Here is a 19,234-nt window from a genome sequence, read left to right as displayed (position 1 = left end):
AAACAATATACTGTACGCATACTTGCAAATTAGTAGGTTACTTTAAATAGTTACATTCTATTTAACCTTTCCCTAAAATTACAAGCAAACAGAAACTGCAAATGCAAAATAAGCACTGATTCACAATATATTACACATCTGTACTTGTATAATATACAATTCTGATACTATGATAGTTGACTAAAGAGTTCTAAAACTTTGTAATTTAGAATAATTCTATAACTCTTATACACGCAACAGTGGCTCATCAAATAAATTGGCTATTTGAAAAAAAATCCTCTGCACACTCACAAACTGGAAACAAAACAAACAGCACACAGCTTTCTCAATCATTTTTCAAATCCTTTTTTTTTTTTTTAAATTGCAACTATGGCATTTCTTGGATATTATTAGATACTATACAGTGGAGAAAAATAGTCATGATATAGGAGAGATACATGTTTAAGGTTGAGTCAAAATTTAATGTATGACACTGAATGCGCCCAATATTAAAAAATATTTTTAGACGCAGCCATGAATTTGTCAAATTACTACGTTTGGTTAATACATTATTTTTGCACCCATTTGTAATAGAGTGATGAAAACAAAATACAAACGGCTGGCCATATCTTTAGTAACATAATAATTTTCATTAAAAAGGATTATTTCAGCATCTATGTGAAATAACATGATTAGAAACCATTAATTTACATTTGATTGTCATTACAAAATATCTATAAATCAAAGTCATCTATAAGGTATAAAAGCAGAACACATACATTTCTAAAAAATACCATCACAAAGAAATCTGAGAATGTCGTATATCATTTCTGGCAAGGCCTTTGAACAGTATGAGACGCCAGTTCACATTATACTTTACTGTGTACATGTTTCAATATATGGCTACATGCCATGCCAAAGTCTACAGTTTAAAAGTACAGTAGGTAAATGCAATATCACTGACACCTTTATAATGTTATGCAGTCCAATTCAATAACCCTGCAATAAATGCTGTTTTTATAAAGCTTATGATGTTCAATTTCTGTTTAGATTGCGTCAGAGAGACATTGATTGGAGCCTATGATAACTTCTGAAAAAAATATGGCTGTAAAATTATCATTGACTTGAATTAATACCTCTGTGACAAAGTGCAGTGTCATCATAGTGTTCAACAACAACTGAACGCTTCAAGCATCACAAAGGTAGTATTATTTTGCAGGGCTATTATATATTTCTATCCACTGGTGTTCATGAAATTGTGTTTACCCCTCCTGTATATTGGCCATTATGTATTTACATCAGACAAGTCTTGTCTACTGAATGAAAAAGTTTAAAGGTATATATTGATTTGAATTTCAGTCTGGTATTGTCCCCTCACCATGCACCTGCCACATGTCGTGAGCTAAGCTAACATCTAGTTGTTTTTAGGGTAACTGAACCAAAACAAACATTTCTGCTGCAGTGTGACAAAAGTCTTGTGTGTGAAAATGTCAGAATCAAATTCAAATTCAAGCTCTCGCTCTAAGTTTTAACAAAGTGTTAAAGAGGCAAACATTGGTGTCACCATTTATAGCCATTTCGCTCCATTCTGATCTTCACAGAGAACTGTCATCCCTCTTCCAAGGATTTTGATATCACATTCTCCTTGATGCATCCAATTTGTTTTTAGAACATTGAAACATTGAGAACCTAAAGACATACAAAAAAGTTATTAAAAAATCTACAATCTTATAAACAGGAAAAACAATGTTCTGGCACAATTTATTGCAGAGAAAGATTTGTTTCCAGGACATATTATAGTTTTGACATTCAGAAATTGAAGTTAATGTCAACTGTGAATATAGGATAATATAGGATTGAGAAATAACTAAATAACTACTAAAGGGTTTTTAAAGACATTTCTATAGAAATGTTGATGCTTTTTTGCTATTAGGGTTGCCGTAGGAATCCATTGTAAATGCTGTAAATTATGTCTATCGCTGCCGTCCTCCATGATGGAGAAAGCTACAAATGTTTCAGAGCCACCTTTAAAGCCAACAGCAGGTAAGTATTGGATACTCCAACTTGTAATATTCAAATGTATGGATAACAAATTATATTCATAACACATCCTTTAATAATGATTCATGTTCATGAGAAAATCGAGTTACCTCAAGAAAACAGGCCTAAAAATGATGAGCAAACATGGCCACTCACATTTACCTATTAAATAAAAAGAAGAAGCAAATGGCATTATAGGAAGTGGAAAATCCTTACCGAATCATCCATGATGGAAGACGGATCAAAGTAGTCTGGTTTTAGTTCAGTTCTTTCTCGGCGATTCTTTGAAGCGGGCTGAAAAATAACAGCTCAGTCAGAACAATGCATCACAAAATGTAATGGAAATAAGAGACAACAAAAAGGCTATTTGAAGCTCATAGTCTGTAACTCTAACTGTGGCAATCAAATGCTGACAATTATACTGATATGCAAATTCTAATATTTGGCACCACAGGGAAGCAACAACACTTCAGTTATTTGGAGGAAACTGGCTTGGAAAGTTTGCTCCCAGTAAAGCATGACCGGGTCATACAGACTGATTTACCGTAAATAAGGCACTGTCTGTTTGTATTGGTACTGGGAATCCACATGAGCAGTGGCTATAAGTGTGTGGCTATAATCAATATTTTCATAATAACAATGTATTAAATGACAATGTGAAATGGGTCGCTCGTAGTCATGAACCAACAGATACTTATCACCTGAATCTGCAACTCCCCTTGACTTTATGGAGCTTTATAGTGAGTTTCAGTTTATTGTTTAGCTTTTAGGCCCACAAGTTTACTGTTTGTTTCACTTTCACCACTCCCATGAAATTGTTTTCAAGCAAACAGCTGTTTTGAGGAAACAAATTCTAAAAGCCCACTGTAAACAAGCTGGTCAGCACCAAACAACTGACAGACAGGGACTAGCTGGTAAAAATAGTGGAACATTTAGAGCCAGATATTTCCCTCAGGAGTTGGTAGAGACCAAAAACAGAGCTTAAAGAGTGAATACTGGACTTACATGCACTGTGTGGACACAAATACAACTCTAAATGAATGATAATGTTGCTTCGTCACTGCTGAATGTGTAAATAAGCAACAGTTTGCTAACAAGTTTGCCATATTGTTTCTTTTGCGCCCAATTAGCCAAAAAAGGATTGCAGCTTTAAATTACCAAATCGATGTCGATTGTGTCAAAATCCATGCCCTCATTGATATCCTCCAAGCGGTCCTCTGATGACATCATCACATCCTCCACTATTGGCTCCTCATCATCCTCCATCAGGCCTGAGCCTCGACGACTGAGGAGTACACATAGACGCTTGTTAGGAGATTGTGCTTTTCCACATACTGTGTATTATTGTCTGGATGTTATTTTAAAAACGGTTACATTTCCTGGGTTTTCTCCACAATTCAAACCTATTTAATGCACTCTGAAGAGGAGTGCCATCTTACATTGCTTGCTGCATGTGGTTCCTCATCTTGGCATAGTGCATGCTAACTCGCTCCTGCTGCTGACGGGCCTCGGCTTGTTGCCTCTGTGTCAACATCCAAGTAACCTGGGTACTGTGGGGACAGAGCTCAGTATTTAACATGACCTCATAATTCCTGTAGTACAAACGTAACACAAGATGCTGTAAACCGCAGCAACATTTGCAAATATTCATGTCAAGGTAAGGTAAAGGAATGGGTATGTAGAAAGGTTTTCGTACTTGTAGTCAATGGCAGCCTGGTGGTGATGGTGTGGCTGCTGCTGCTGGGGAGGCACAGGCTGATGGGAATGCTGCTCTGTTGGCATGGTGAATGCAGGCGTGTAGCTGTCCTCTGGCCTCATCTTCTTTGGATCCCTCAGTACAGTAGAGGTGAGGTGGGGAGAATGCATCATCACCGGCGTCTGCACATTCTGCTCACGGTTCATCCAAACTGCATCACTGCTGCTGCAGCTGTTCTCTTCTGCTACAGAAAATAACGTATTAAACAACAGAACTCCTTGTATTTGCAGAGGTTCCTCAGAGGATCAATGATCCCCAGTGACTAACAAATTGTTGAAATACACGTATGACAATAAAACATTTAAAAAAAAAAAAAAAAAAAAAAGGGTTAGGGTTCCAACTTTGCTACTGTGTATTTGCCATTTAGCAATTGGTAATATTATTTCTGAGAGGGGGCACAGAAAAATATTTTAAACAAATAAGTTAGTTTGGTGAAGATTACCTCATGTTGCAGCTCATATAGTACACAAGTCAATCTTAATCTAATATAATAGTATAATGATTTAAAAAATGCTCACCTTCAGGCAATTTCCTTTTACTAGAAGTGGCAGGCTTTGACTTTTTACTCCTAGTGGACCCTCGACTGCTGATCCCACTGACGACAGACATGGTGTCATCATCCCCTCCAGCCTGCAAGGAGTTCCTGTATGAGATGAGGGGCAACCAGCAGTCCTCTCGCTGCAGGGCCATCTGAACCGTCATGAATCGCTCCAGGTACATGTGACTGTAGAAGTATCAGAAAACAACAGTCAGTTTTGTTCCTTGTCAGCTTCATGCTCAACACAAACATAAACCACGACACACGTCTTGTGGCTACAACTTACACTGATCTTCTGTCCTGCCGAATTAGTTTGCTGGAGAACTCGCTCAGGATATCCAAAAAAGCTAGATTGAGAGGTGGACTCCCCTGTCCTTGGGGACTAGGTTCCTTAAAAGCAAACTCAATTCCATCCCTAAAATACAGAGGGAAATAATGATTTGCCTTGTTCGTGAAAAAACACAGATGTCAGTGTAAGAACTGAGTTGCATGCAAAGCTGTAAACCACAAGGCCCTGGCTCAGGACTGTTACTTACTTATGTAACATGGCAATAGCCTCCCTGGTCTTCAACTGATCCAAGCCAAAAGTCAGTGAGAAGCGTCGGGCGAGCTCTTTTATGCCACAGAAGGCTGATGTTGAGCGGTCGACATTGAAGCCAAGTTCAGACAACATCTCATTGAATAACTATGAAAGGTAACAGAAATACACTTTTTCAACATTTTGTTACAGGTATTTTCACAGACTGAGAGGTCTAAATCCTGGACTAAATGCATTTGTGATCTGCTGTAACTTAAACCAGCTGTATCCTAATTTATTTTTTATTATAATTCAGTTTGAAGAAGACCCCCACTTCCCCTGTTTACATGGCACAGTGGAGCAAGCTTTTGTAAAAGTGATGCCTCATAGATTACTATTAAAGTCAGTAAATGTTTTAGATTTTGTTTTCAATAATCTGGAAGATTGCTGGCATCTACTAATGTATCTACAAAAATGAAACGGCAACAATTAATATGTTATATATATATATATATAATATGTTATTTTTTTACAAATGATCGAGTCTCAACCTGGGCAAAGAATCTTACCGCTTGCAGGCTCAAGACGAGTGTCTTTGCACATTGTACTTTGTCAATTTGCCTTGTTTTACTCAATGTGTCCTTGATGATATCTCCATAGTCATTGTAATACTAAGAAGAAAGAGAAGGAATACTGTTACTAAGAAGAGCAGGGTAAGATGAATGCCTTACAAGTGATAAAAAAAGGTATTTAAACCTACCCTCATATACTGTTTAAATATATCTGCTGCGGTGTTCATTTCCACCACATTGTAAATGATTAATTTGCAATAGGCAGCTAGAAGGTTTCTTCGCTTATGCAGAGCCTCAATTTTACTGGCTTCTTCATCTTGCTGTCCGTCTGGAAAATACAAAATATTACAAATATTTACAAAAAGAAATCATAAACAGTACATGCCTCCTCATTTTTCAAATTTGAGTGTGGTTGGTTGACACACTGCTGACCGACTCTGACCTGTGCTGTTGTTGTCATCATCCTGATCAATGAACACTTGATCCAGAATGAAGTTGAGCAGATCTGCCTGTAAAGAAGAGTCTGGCGTATAGACCAGAGGCTCCAGTTGTTCCCGGCCTGAAGACATAATTTGGTGACTGAAGATCATTAGCAGATCACATAGTATGGTGAAGGCCTGGAATAAACACAACACTTCAGCATTGATGAACATTTTCAGCAGTACTGAAAAATGGCCATGTAGAGAAGTAAGGAACAAAAGAACAGTCCTATCGGCATAACCCCACCTGTTCTTTAACTGCGTTGTTGATGCTGTTTAGGTAACGCTGACACATCAAGCAGAAAGCTCTCATTTGCTTTCTCAAGTTCACCATATCACCCTAAAAGGAGCAAATGTTCAAGTAGACAATCAATTAGTGCCAAAATCAGTCTTTGGAGAAAAACCATAGGTTTCTTGATACATGTTTTAAGTATGAAGTCAAAGATGTGTAAAAGGTACTTTAAAACTCCATGTACCGAGTGCCAGCCATTAAGGGAATACCACTTAGCAGATGCAATCCAAAACCCAAATCTCTTTAAAGAACTCAGTGTTAATATTCTTTTAATAATGTAGTAAATGGCTGTTAGCTGTCTTGCACATTAGGAGGTAGACTACTTTTAAACTGACTGTGATAATGTATCTATTTGACAAATTATAAACATGTTTTGTTTGTTTTAACTGATATCCTTTTATACCTGTCCTTATACACTTATTTTGCCAAGTATACCTAAAAATGCGTCATGATCAATATGTAAATACCTTTAATGAACTGCCGTCTGAGACCTTCGCTAGATGCCACAGGATGATGTAATGGGTGCACTGCATTGCATGAATCACAATCTGGGCGGAAGAAGACAAGGAGATCAGATGAGCCGTACTGTTCCACACAGTCCATGCATTTACATGTACTTAAGTAACCAGGTTACTCAGAGAAATCAGGTTACGCAGGTAATCTGCTTATAAATGCAATAGGTCAGTTATGTTCAGTCGGACTTTGGATGGGATAATTTTAAATACAAGAATGCAATGCTTCATGTAATTATCTCTCCTTTCTGCTCTGTTACTTTCCCTGTCCGCACCTTTTTTTCATGTAAAAAGTTGATTAGAAACCATGTTACCCTTATACATGGGCAAGATTTCTGTAATCCCCTACCCTAATTACAGAAACCAATTTCATTGTTTACATGATTTTCAGGAAATAAGCTTACTGCAGAAAGCCGACCATGGATACTTAAGTGCATGTTAATGCACTGATTGACTGAAATTGTCGGTTTTGCATTTTTGTTATAGTTAAGTTATACCTCTTTTCCATTGGCCAAAAAAAAAAAAAAAACACTTACACCCACTAACATCTGGCTTTTGTCTGCAGTGGGAAAGGTTACAATTGGCATTCATCACCAGGACAAATGACTCTGCAGTAGGCACGGGTATTTCAATGGTTTTGTGCACTGTATCGTAGAGCTGCAGTAGGAAAAGTTAACACCTGTTTTCCAGATCGTTTTTGACGTAGAACGTGACACACAGGCATACTCATCTACTGGCAATAAAAAATAATTCTATTGGCTATTTTTAACGGGTTTACCTGTGTTTAAAAAAATCTACATATACATGCTAATTTGGTGGAAAAAGGGTATTACTGACAAAGTTAAAGAATACTCTGCTGTTACCTGTTCAGGCATATCCCCATTCTGCAGGCCTGTGTTGAGTAGCCTGTAGTTGCTGGTGAAGAGATCCCACTTAGAGAGGTCATGTGCACTGGAAGCAAAAAGAAAAACACAAATGATAAATAATACATAATAACATAATGCATGCAAATGGTATTAATCACATTTTACCTCATAAAGGAAAACCAAAACTCAACTTAAATGCCAAATAGTATAACTGGAAATTCTATGACTTTCTCTTTAACTAGTAGCAATAAATTGAAATCATGTTGACTGCTTTACTTGTGGAAAGCGCTGATTTTCTTTAGTGTAGATAGAACTTGGTAGGCATCATCCTCATCTGGTTCTTCACCCTGACAAACAAGAGATTAAACCTGTGACATTCACCCCTGCTTCTGCACCAGCGAACATGCTTTCAAATAATCCACGCAAAGATAAATCTTACAACACCCACCTCTTGCAGGAAGTCCTCCAGGAGTCTATTGAACTTGTCTACAAGCTCATCGAGAAGCTGGGAGCGAGCGATGTCCACGCGGTTGAAGATGGTGAACTCCTCGTTGCAGAGAGCATGGTAGGTGGTAGAGCAGGCCTCCAGGACCTCAGTGTCTGTGTGCTTATCCTGGACCTCCCAGATTTGCCGCAACAAGGCATCCAAATGCTTAATGAGAACATGAAAGCACATAACATTGTTTAACTGACATTGGCTGCGATTTACAAGTTGCATAATCTACAACAGATGTAAAAATTGACAAACCTTTTCTAACCGGCCAGTTGTGTAGATGTCAAGATCAAAGTACTTTGGTATTTGTAGCAAATTCGTCACCTTATCAATATCAACGCAGTACTGGGACAAGAAAAGAGAAAGCATTTAGGATGAATGGTTGGGAATCAAACCAACTCTGACAGCTGGTGGCTGTAGTGCAGAACACAAGTAATCACCTTTGCCAATAACAGAGGTAATGCAACTGCAAACATCTCTGTGATCCGTGTCCGATCATCCAGCTGTGTTTTCTTTTCCTTTGCAGACAAGACCTTTTCCATGCACAAAAACCAAACAATGTTTATAACATGAAATCATTCAAGAGACACAAATAATCCTCTCTACTGTATGTCGAGCATGGCGACCAGACACTCACCCTCTTCCCTGTGCCTCTGCCTACTGGAGGGTGGCATTCACAAGCCTGCCGAATGGCACAGAGCATGATCTCAACCAGAGCCGTCTCCTGGCGATCAGTCAGGGCTACAAATCACAGACACAGACAGTTACTGACAATATAATGAAATTACTTGCCCAACTACCTGAATACCAAGCAAAGAAAAGAAGAAAAAAAGAGTATAAATAAATAAAATGACACCTTTGAGGAAGGTTTCCTTTCCTCATACTGGAGCTAAACATCTGAGCCAGTAATTGTCTGAATTGTCTGATCTTTACCCTCCTCTCCTGACATGGGCTCATCCAGCAGCAGGCTGATCATAGTCTCCCAGTCTTTCAGCAGCTCTGACGCACAATCCCACAAGCTATCCACCAAGTAGGCCCCATGTTCATGGAGCTGTAAAACATCAAATGATAAATCTTATTGAATCAAATTGAAAACATACATCGGATTAAAAGAATTGGAATGATCTCATCCAAAACTAAAATGAGATCATAACACTCAAAACTAGAACTGATTTCTTACAATAAACATACGTATTACAGTGAGCACAGGGTTAACATCCAGGCGCGAGACACAAAGGCCTGGTTACCTCACTCTCCAAGAAGAAGAAGACAGTAGTCTTGATAAGGCTGCCATTGAGGCTCTGCCTGCCCCTCCTGGGTAATCCCTCCTCCTCAGGATCTCGATGGCTGAAGAGCCTTCAATCAGCACAATACAAAAGGCTGTTAAAAATGCCTCGTAAAGCCAGGTGGAATAAACAACTGCTCTGCCTGCAGTCCCTTTGGGAAAGCTATGAGGTGGGACAAACATAGGGTGTCACACACACATAAAGACCAGGAGTCACATAGTACTAGATTTCGTGATTTAACAGGATTTTCCCATTATTATCCTACTATTTCTACAGGGATACATTGTTTAGATGCTCTCTTGAAGGGGTCATATGATGGATTCAACATACCTCCGAATGCATAATATTGTTTCTACTTTAATATATTTAATGTGATCTCACACAGTTACTAACTTGGCAGGCACACCAATTCTTTGCACTTCTGTTTTTGCTGTAAAACAAGATGAACTTTGGAATCTAATGTAGGCTAATGTGAATCCAACCTGACTATAAACAGGCCTCTTCTGCAACACTTCTGGCACTTAAACCGTGTAATGTGACCTAACATAAATGTGTTGAAAATACGATAACCACTTCCATTATCAGTTACAAAATTTCATAAGACAAAAGAAAAAACTCACTTCTTAAAGAGAAATTCTCCTGCTGAAACAGCGATGGGTCGATGTGCTGAGTAAACCAGATGATATATGCTCTCACAGTCCTCTGCTGTCAGAACCTCATCACTACTCCTGTGAAATGAAATGCACACATTCTTAGTCAATCAAAGATTAGCATTTAGAATTAAATGTGTGAAATGGTTTGTTTACGGAAGCTTTAAGGGAAAAAAATATAAATAAAATACGGTCATATTCTCCCCATTTTAAACCCAGTAACAGTCACCTCAGCTATAAACAAAAATTATGAAACTAATGGACATGGGTAATGTCTCTTATTTGACAAAATAAATGTAATCCCAATGTGTGTTGTGTTGTGTTTATCGTGTTGACTTTAATGAGTATTATGTCTTTTCATATTATACGACTTCATAAGACAAGATCAAATGCAGAATGTCATTCAAGAGGAGGGGAGGTTACTCACTGCAAGACAAGTGTCAGAAGTTTAACGGCTTGCACCGCAACATCATATTCCTTGTCCAGAGTCATAGATACAATGCGGTCCTGTCAATGAGAGTAGCTTTCAGATACAGTATTTTTGCTAGATGATCTCCAGAACATTAGTTGTCATATCGTGCGTGGGTATACTGAAGTCATAATCGTGTTATTACTCTTTAGTTAACCGGCATATAAAGGCGCAATTAGTGAAAAGCCTGTACACTTACAACACATTTTTTATGACGCACAAGACTAACTAGCACTGAAGTGTTGCCGCTGCTGGCTCACCTTGAAGCGACTTGTGAAGAGCTCCAGCCGTGCGCCGAGCTCTCTGCTGTAGAACAGACCTTGTAGGGCAGTCAGGCACTTTAGCCGCACCTCACCTTGCTGCAGTCACATTAGAAACACATAAATTATTTACAATGCCAAAACTTAGGGGTTACTTTGCCATTATCCCAATTAAACCTGTTTATTATTATGAACCCCTATAGACACAATCTAATTATATAATGAAGTTCAGTTTTTTTCCATTCCTTTGCCACAACCAAAACAATTGATCAGATTTTGATAAAAAAGGTGATATGGACCCAATAACATTAAGTTCTCCAAAAATCATGGGATCTGCTGGTCTTATGCTGATATGGATGCACATCTCTTCATGATTTAGATTGTAAAAACATCATATGTCATAATCTTGAGCACAAGCACCAAGCCCCAGTGGTGCTGGAGAAAGGGACAAACGGGGACCTTTTGTGATGTTACCATCCTGTTTGATTGAAATACAATACTACCAGTAGCTGCTTCTCCCAGCAAAAATATTCCAGCAAAGAGGACTACGTATGGCTTGTATTCTGAAGTGACTGCAAGAAGTTTGACTAAAAGGACTGGCTACTTTGATTTAAACTGAGGTTAGAAGTTAGTGTACATTTGGTCAATATATCTGGAAATGTTTTTTGTCACTTCATCAGCTTTTCTCAAGTTAAGGTTAATTTGTTTAGACACAGTCTCACCTTGTCATGCATTGTCCAGCCAACATACTTCAGGTAGCTGTCATTGAGGAAGGCGTCACTGTACAGCTTCATCCACACTCCAATCTCCTCAATACAAACAGCTCGGATCTCAGCAATGGCATCACTGGCAAATACAAGAGAATTGATTTAATTTAGTCAGTAACATAATATAACATGCCCTTGTGTGAACACAGCAGAGCTGTTGGGTGTCAAACTAAAATGATATGGTCACATATTGGTGTTGACATTAATTTCACACTAGAGGGCGCCAAAAAGCCAACAGTGAACATTGAAAAGTCCCTGCTTGTTGCGATAAGACTCAAGTATGATTTGAGGCTCCTCAGTAAAATCTCTCAGTCAACATACAGCATGCAAAATCAATCAAGGATTCACATACCGATATCTGTGAACAAACACTCCTTTGAAAATTGCATTCATCATGTTTTCAATTTCATCTTGATTTTCTTGAAGCTGAAAGATAAACAGAAAGTGATACTTTTTAAATGCATGAAAACAGCCAAAACAATGAGATTTCATAGCCTACAGTAGGTGATGTTACACCGTTGGTGCAACAGAGGATTAAACTGGACAGCGTTATCTTAGTTATACATTTTTATTTTAGTTACTCCAGTAACTAAAGTTACTTAGTAAACTCAAAGTTAATTCAGATTCATTGTTATTTCAGGTCAGATGTGACATGTTTTTTTTCCCTTTGGAGAAAGGCAGACTATCTGTTCATGATTCGTATGACAGGTCTGGACCACTTGTAAATTCTGTACACACCTAAAAGAAAATTCTAAATACGTAAAAATTGGTAAACGCCACATATTCTCTTCAATCACTCGTACAGGCCACTTAAGAATGAATCTGTTTGTATGAGGGATTCATGCATGAGATCTACTACATATTTGGATTAGACTCTTAAATGTTATTGTCATTGCACACAGTAACTACTAGTTCAACAAAGTGCAGTTTAGCATGCAGAGATGAATAAATAGATGGCATAGACATAAAATGTACAGTGTGGATGAATGCAGCTATATGTCATTAATGGAACTATGACATGCACAAAACGAACAGACCCGGTATTTGAGAGAAACATCGAATACATTCCAAATGCTTTTCTGTTAAAGCATTTGGAATGATACAAAATGTCTAGTTACAAGTGTTAGACAACTTGTATTTCTTCTCACCTCTTTACGCTTCTGTAACAGGAGCTCCAACCTATCATTGGCCCTTTTTGCAACAACCTTGTTCCTCTCCGCCTCATACTGTCTCTGTGTGTTGTCCATATTGATGCTCAGGTTGAGAGCGACATTCACCAGGGCTGTCATCAACTTCATGGCTGCAGGAAATGACAAAATTCAGATACAACTTCTGCACAATAATGGCGTAAGTATGCGGGCAGGCAGGAAGCAGAAATGCAGAACACCAAAGTGAAAACATGCACATTAAAACTAACCTGCTAGTGTGCTTGTATGTCTAAACGCCCTGACCTGTGAGTCAGACAGGCCGGTGAGCAGCGAGATGACTGTGTCCATCATATACTCGTCGTAGATGATGCTGTACTGACACTGACGCACCAGAACCGCAATGAAGTCACAGAAGCTTATCCTGAATTTCTTCCACTGTGGTCCTGACATAGTTAACGGATAGTCACCGCTGTCCTGTTTGATGATAGCAGGGAGATGATCAGATTGAGGTCAGGAGGATCACTGTCGATTCATGCTGTTTATTTCCCTTTATGTTTTGTCACATGCTTGCATCTAATAACTGCACAGATGTATGGTTAGATTATTCTTTGATTTAAGCATAAATACTGTAAATTAATGTAAAAAGACAGCCTGCATCACCTCATCAAACTCCTCTGTCATTTTTCGGATGATTTCGGAGTTCTGCATATGTCTGAACATCTCTGGACTCACAGCACCTGTGTAAAGAGTTAGAAAATGTCAGCAAAGTTCAGCATTAATTTACTTTTAGGCACCCGACCTGCTACATATTTAGACACATCATATCAGATACTTACCTTTACAGCCAGAGCACTGAATGAAGAAGTTGATCAAGTCCAAGAGAGCAATGTCCCTGTCATGTTTGTATGCCTCGATCCAGTCATCAACAACAGACTAGAAAATAAATAAATGACCATGACAAATACAACTTTGGAAAAAAATCTTAAAATATCACTGCATGTTCGGGATGATGGTGCTGCCCCAATACAATTCCATCGAGAAAAAAAAAAAAAGAACCCACAGCTACCACCCCAGTTAAAATATTTTCAAAACAAAACAATGAGAAGAAGATGAGAAGAAACTACAACACCCACCTGTGTGGCACTCTTCCCCATTTTAACCACCTCAAACAGGGTCATATTCTCCATCCCGTTCTCCTGATGATGGCCATTCACCCTGCCAAGACCAGGGGTCCTCCCTGCTCCCCCACCTTTGGCCTTGTCTCCAAGCGCCTTCTTCCCCTTCTTGGCTGCCTGTTAGGGAGAAATATATTAAATGAAAGATGAAAGTGTGTTATTGTGCTGTAACTCTGAGCACAGTTCATGAGCATTAAATGTGCAGTTGTTTAGACTGAATAGTTTATCAGGTTACTGGGGATTTAAAAGCTGCCACAGTGTGGGACTAAATCACATTACAGACATTTGATGTAGACAGTGACGCGGCATTAACTTATTTTCTGATCAAACACAGCTGTTGCGTAACACCACACTGTTTCTACTCAGTGTTAGTCCTGTGCTGTACTGGGAACCAGTCCAGGATGTTTCATTGCCTTCCACCCAATGCATGTTGGGACTGGCTCAAGCCTCCCTGTGACCCTGATTACACATGGACAGATATGGAAAAGGAATACATGAAGATCAAAGGTTTGAAAAACATACCATGCCCTTTCCTGTCTTTGCATGTTTGCCATCAGGATCATCAAGGTCAGTATCTGAAGACAACTGAGATTCTGCCTCTCTGTGCACAACAGATGAAGTCATTACAACCACCATGCAGATTTCAAAAATAACATTTAAGTTCCTAGAATACACACACAAAAGAAACATTCAAATGCAAGTTTAATTTGAGAATGCATATCTGTGATGCTCTGCTTACTGAGGAAATTGAAACTCTGTGTGCAAATCCTGCGCTGCTATCATTTCTTTAACATTTTCTGGATCTGCTTGAGTGGGTGCTTCTACTGCTCTGGACCCCAAGCAAGAAGGTATCTGCACCTGGAAAATAAGCCATGTGAGAAAAGTTTGTTGATGAATGACGACAGAGACACTAGCTGCAATACCTCACAAACAAATCCTAGTACATCTTATTAGGGCTGGGCAATATATCAATATTATATCAATATCGATATATGAGGCTAGATATCTTACATTTTTGATATTGTAATATGAAGATGAAGTGTTGTCTTTTCCTGATTTTAAAGGCTACATTACAGTAAAGTGATGTAATTTTCTGAACCTACCAGACTGTTCTGGCTGTTCTATTATTTGCGTTTACCCACTTAGTCATTATATCCATATTACTGATGATTATTTATCAAAAATCTCATTGTGTAAATATTTTGTGAAGCACCGACTGCCAACCCTACAATACCGCCACAATATCGATATTGAGGTATATGGTCAAAAATGATTGTGATATTTGATTTTGTCCTCATCTTTCAGCTCTACATGTTATACAAGACCCCATCTAACACTCAAGACCAGGGATGAAGAGAACATGTTTGTTTCTATTGGCGCATCAGGCTCACCTAAGATGCACCAGCCTGGCAATGAACCACTCAAACACCTCAGTTACATGAAACCAGTGTATATGCCAGGATGATTACCATGCAGAGATATTATGTTTGATAAAAGACAAGACAAGACGACAGCATTTTCTGGGTCTCAGCAATAATTACACTGATAGCATATCTCTACAAGTTTTAGGAGTCATGTACCTGTGTACACAAGAAATATTTTTTTAAACAACTAGGTGGTGAGTCCAAGTCATTGCATGGCAGTAGTAGTCTAGCTACTTGAAAATGTAATGTAAAATATCAATGTAAGGGACTGATTTCCCCCCATATATACACTAGATTGTGAATTTTTGCTCATGAACTCACCACGTTTTGTTCTGCTAGCTAAGCTACCTTTACACCTTAAATAGAACCCTGTTAACCATTGGTTTTCACCGTAATGCATGTTTATTCTTAAGGCCAAGCAGACATGATTGGTGCATTTATAGCTTATTAAACATTTGCAAAGCCTGAAAAAAAAGCAGAGGTGTAGGCTTAATAACAAAATTAATAATGGCTGAATTACTTTTAGCTGTGTCAGTTTCAGGGTGCTGGTATTGTTCATTTTGGCTCACTGTCACACTGCCATGGCCTACTGGGACATTAGCCGTTGTTAGTGTTATAAGTGCTTTTCCTACTACAGTATGTCAAAAGGTCCGCTGTGAAAAAGGCCTACAAACAGAAATTTTAGCACCGACAATTTTGATATTTGATTTGATATTTTCTGGTTCCAGCTTCTCAAATGCAAAGATTTGCTACTTCTCTCATTTTTGGACAATTGATCAAACAAAAAAAGCAATTTGAATATGTCATCCTTTTTTCTAATATTTTCTGAGATTCTATAGACAGAACAATTAATGTAATAATCTTAACTGATTGGTGAAGAAAACAATCAATAGATGCAGCCCTACTTTAAATCACACATCTTGTTCAGAGCTCTCCTCAACATCCAAGCTTTTGTTACAGCCTTAATGGGGGTGCTTTTGTCAGTTTCTTCCACTCTCTGTTCTACAATTTTACACACTGAGAACTCCTAAATCCTACTTCTGTCTCCAACTGTGCAGATAATCCAGGGCTTGAAAATCAGTTATTTATATTAAAACTGCACATTTGGAAATACAGATAACACATTTTATCATCATTTTTGTCATCCTCCAGTTTTCTATGCTGTATTACAACCTAGTGCTGATTGTAATAAATTAGTTAATACACATTATGATGATTGATGTCACTTTTGGCAGATAATAACAGTTTTTGATTCATCAAATAAAAATACAAAAAATGTGCTACATGACATAGATGACAATTTTATGTATTTTATACATGTTTTTGAGGGTGGACTGTGACTGTGGGAGAATGTGCAGCTGGGCAGTGAAAATTAATTTAATGACCTTATCAAAATCATGCTTTTTTTGCTTCCTCTCGTTAAGTCAAATGATAAGAATGGGGGATATTACAAAGGTGATTTTGTGTAGTGTTTAACTTGGTAGCCACACTCACAGGGAGTTAATGTCTGTTACTGTTAGACATGTACTGACCTCTTGACCCAAAGTCGAACATGAATTCTACTGAGCAAGACAAGCAGATGGTTTTCTAAAGGCAAATTGCCCATCTACCATTGGCCAGGTGGTTATATGACAGAGCAGTATGACACCAGTACTGAAAAACCAAGGCTAAATCTACAACTAAGTTCCTGCTGACTGACACAAATGAGCGAATGCCAGCATGCATATGGCTGCAGACATGATTCATAAGTTTCTGGGCCCACCACAGTATTATTTTCAACCACACTGTAGGCTACTGACTGATGCTTGGGTATGCGGTCTTCCAAACTAGGAGAAAGTGTGCATGGGCCTGGAAAACATTAAAAAAAACTATTTTCGTTTGGTTTAACAAATTCCCTGTGCTGACTGAAATTCTCCAGTCATGTCATGTCAATGTCTTTAAAAAGAAACCCAGCTCCTCCAACAGCAGTCTCAGCGCACATAGGTCTACTTTTTTGCAGGTAGGGCATTTATTAGTTTTTCGACTTAAGTACATTAACCTGATATAATTATTTTCTGTATGGTTATGTGGTTCAACCGGACAAATAACGTAAGGTATACAGATGCCGATGCTTCACAACTCGGCAAATAAGCTGTTACGGCAGATAAGGGAAATCTGTGGGGGCGTGTTTACACAACACAAGCACACTAGAACTGTAACGGGAAATACCAAAATGCGGTGTAAACATGACATGGTTGTCCTTGTCCTGAACAGACGAGGGGCCTGTCAACGGACTTCAAGGACCATAAATAGGAAGCGTAGCTACTGGTAACGTTCGTTACTTGCTTGGATAAGTAACGTTAACGTAATATCCTCACAAGTATTTTCCAGGTTTTTGTGGTGGTTAACTCTAATCTTACTTCGAATATAGCTAAATTAAGTTATCCCACAACAGTTCTGACACGCGCAGTTGTATACTTCCGAGCTACAAACGCAACTACAGAGATCTCCGAAGCTGGTGATGATTGATTCCTATCCACTCTCATCTCTTCCTGACGACCCGTCTTTGCTAAGACGGCCGTGCCGAACAGCTCTCTGGCTAATGGGAGCTAACTTTAGCTACTGATTGAGATGTTAGCCGATACAGTATCTAGTTACATTTAGACCCTCTCCTTGGCCACTTTATTCGTACCGAGCAACTAACTTTGGGGATTAGGATTCACTTTAGAATTAGTTTGATACATTTTCAGCATCAGATTAGTTGCTAGTTTGGATAGCATTACCGTTAGCTATAGCTGCCCAACGGGACCACTAGCCAGCTAGCTACTTCACACCAGCTGGAATGTTACCTCGCCATTATTTATCACGTTAATTTTAATTTATTCTGAAAGTCGTATTTTTATGTCAATTACTCCTGACAACACTAATGCCAAGTGCCTGGTCAGCTAGCCAGTAACGTTATAGCAGCATCAATGACAAACTCCCTGGATGTTAACGTTAGCTATCCGCCATTTTACAACTTACTTACCTCGTTTTAAATCAAAGACGGACAGAAATCAAATAATCCAAACGTTGCGGACTTTGCAAAGAGGGTGATATCGTTATTTTCCTGCACAAACTGTCATTTCCCAAAACTCAAAAATAACAGTTTGTTTACAAGCTAACGTTAAGAAGCTTCTTGGTGGCTAACATAGCAATGTACAGTTTGTATTTTCGTTGTTATGCATGTAGCACACACACCACCTGTCGGTGGCTGCGTGAACTGCTGGTCAGAAGGGGCCACATATTGTCAGTGTTGTCGAGCTTCTGACTTTTTTCTCGTGTTTGTCAAGCTTATTGACTCACTGTGTTGGACAATATTCTCTTCAAGCAAAAACATCCAAGTCTGAAATCAATCTGCATGAGCTGTGTGTGGAGAGAGGCACTGTAACTCAACAGATTGCGTATCACAAATGCATTTGTGTATTGCAAATATGTAACAATATAAAAATATAAACATGTTAGGCTACATTCACAGGTAATTAAAAGAAAAGTAGGCTACAGATTACATAGAGACCCCTAACTTCAAGTAAACACTTTGGAAGAAGTTGTGTGCTAACTTGAAACCTGACTCTAATTTCAATTTGACAAACATTAACTCCTGTGTTAGCCCAGATTAGATTTAGATTGATTATCCTACATAAAAACAGCTAAACATATACTCCATGCAATTGTTGCTATTGTACATTATTTACAAAATATTCGGAGCTCCTTCCTACTGTTTTGAGGTGGTTAACCATGAGTGGTTTAATAGGAGGAATAAATGTTATCAAAACATTTCCACACCATCAACCCTTCATAACTGAAGTGAACCATTAAAGTCACCAGTTTATACCTGCTCAGCCTATTGCATGTAAAGAGTAAGCTGCTCTCTTGTTTTATATAGGCTACTCTGTGTACTCCGTACTGTAATAGGTGGATAGACTATCATGAAGCAAACACATGTATACTTAAAACATTATTTTTGGTAACTAACCTCAATATGTGATAATT

At 38.5% G+C, this 19,234-nt stretch overlaps 1 protein-coding gene across 2 annotated transcripts; it reads right to left on the bottom strand.

Moving 5' to 3' along the window:
- Nucleotides 1-327: 327 nt before the first annotated feature.
- Nucleotides 328-18,479, bottom strand: stag2a (stromal antigen 2a). 2 transcript variants are annotated; one of them, XM_031320252.2, is made up of 34 exons: nt 18,231-18,479; nt 14,539-14,657; nt 14,322-14,400; nt 13,758-13,916; nt 13,461-13,557; nt 13,285-13,361; nt 12,894-13,098; nt 12,625-12,776; nt 11,829-11,902; nt 11,432-11,555; nt 10,710-10,808; nt 10,408-10,487; nt 9,951-10,058; nt 9,292-9,400; nt 8,978-9,095; nt 8,682-8,785; nt 8,485-8,577; nt 8,300-8,389; nt 8,000-8,203; nt 7,828-7,898; nt 7,549-7,636; nt 6,641-6,721; nt 6,129-6,221; nt 5,845-6,019; nt 5,591-5,730; nt 5,400-5,501; nt 4,850-4,998; nt 4,600-4,728; nt 4,294-4,499; nt 3,716-3,959; nt 3,459-3,569; nt 3,178-3,304; nt 2,236-2,313; nt 328-1,668 (listed from the first exon to the last, which is right to left on the bottom strand). In XM_031320252.2, exons 2-34 carry the CDS (start codon nt 14,580-14,582, stop codon nt 1,645-1,647), a joined length of 3,834 nt encoding a protein of 1,277 aa, XP_031176112.1. In that variant the 5' UTR covers nt 14,583-14,657; nt 18,231-18,479; the 3' UTR covers nt 328-1,644. The 2 variants fall into 2 exon arrangements, with proteins under 2 accessions (XP_031176112.1, XP_031176113.1); XM_031320253.2 differs by having other exon boundaries at nt 3,716-3,956.
- Nucleotides 18,480-19,234: the final 755 nt, after the last annotated feature.

Source organism: Sander lucioperca, chromosome 13 (assembly GCF_008315115.2).
Source record: "Sander lucioperca isolate FBNREF2018 chromosome 13, SLUC_FBN_1.2, whole genome shotgun sequence".
NCBI lineage: Eukaryota > Metazoa > Chordata > Actinopteri > Perciformes > Percidae > Sander > Sander lucioperca.
The sequence above is the reverse complement of the archived record's forward strand: the minus strand, read 5'-3'. Positions and strand labels throughout refer to the sequence as shown.

Coding starts and splice junctions, on each gene's coding strand:
- stag2a (XM_031320252.2), bottom strand. CDS start 14,582: ATGATAGCAGCGCAGGATTTGCACACAGAGTTTCAATTTCCTCA. Junction 8,390..8,484: donor TACCTCTGTTATTGGCAAAG/GTGATTACTTGT, acceptor TTCTTGTCCCAG/TACTGCGTTGATATTGATAA. Junction 4,729..4,849: donor GCTATTGCCATGTTACATAA/GTAAGTAACAGT, acceptor TCTGTATTTTAG/GGATGGAATTGAGTTTGCTT.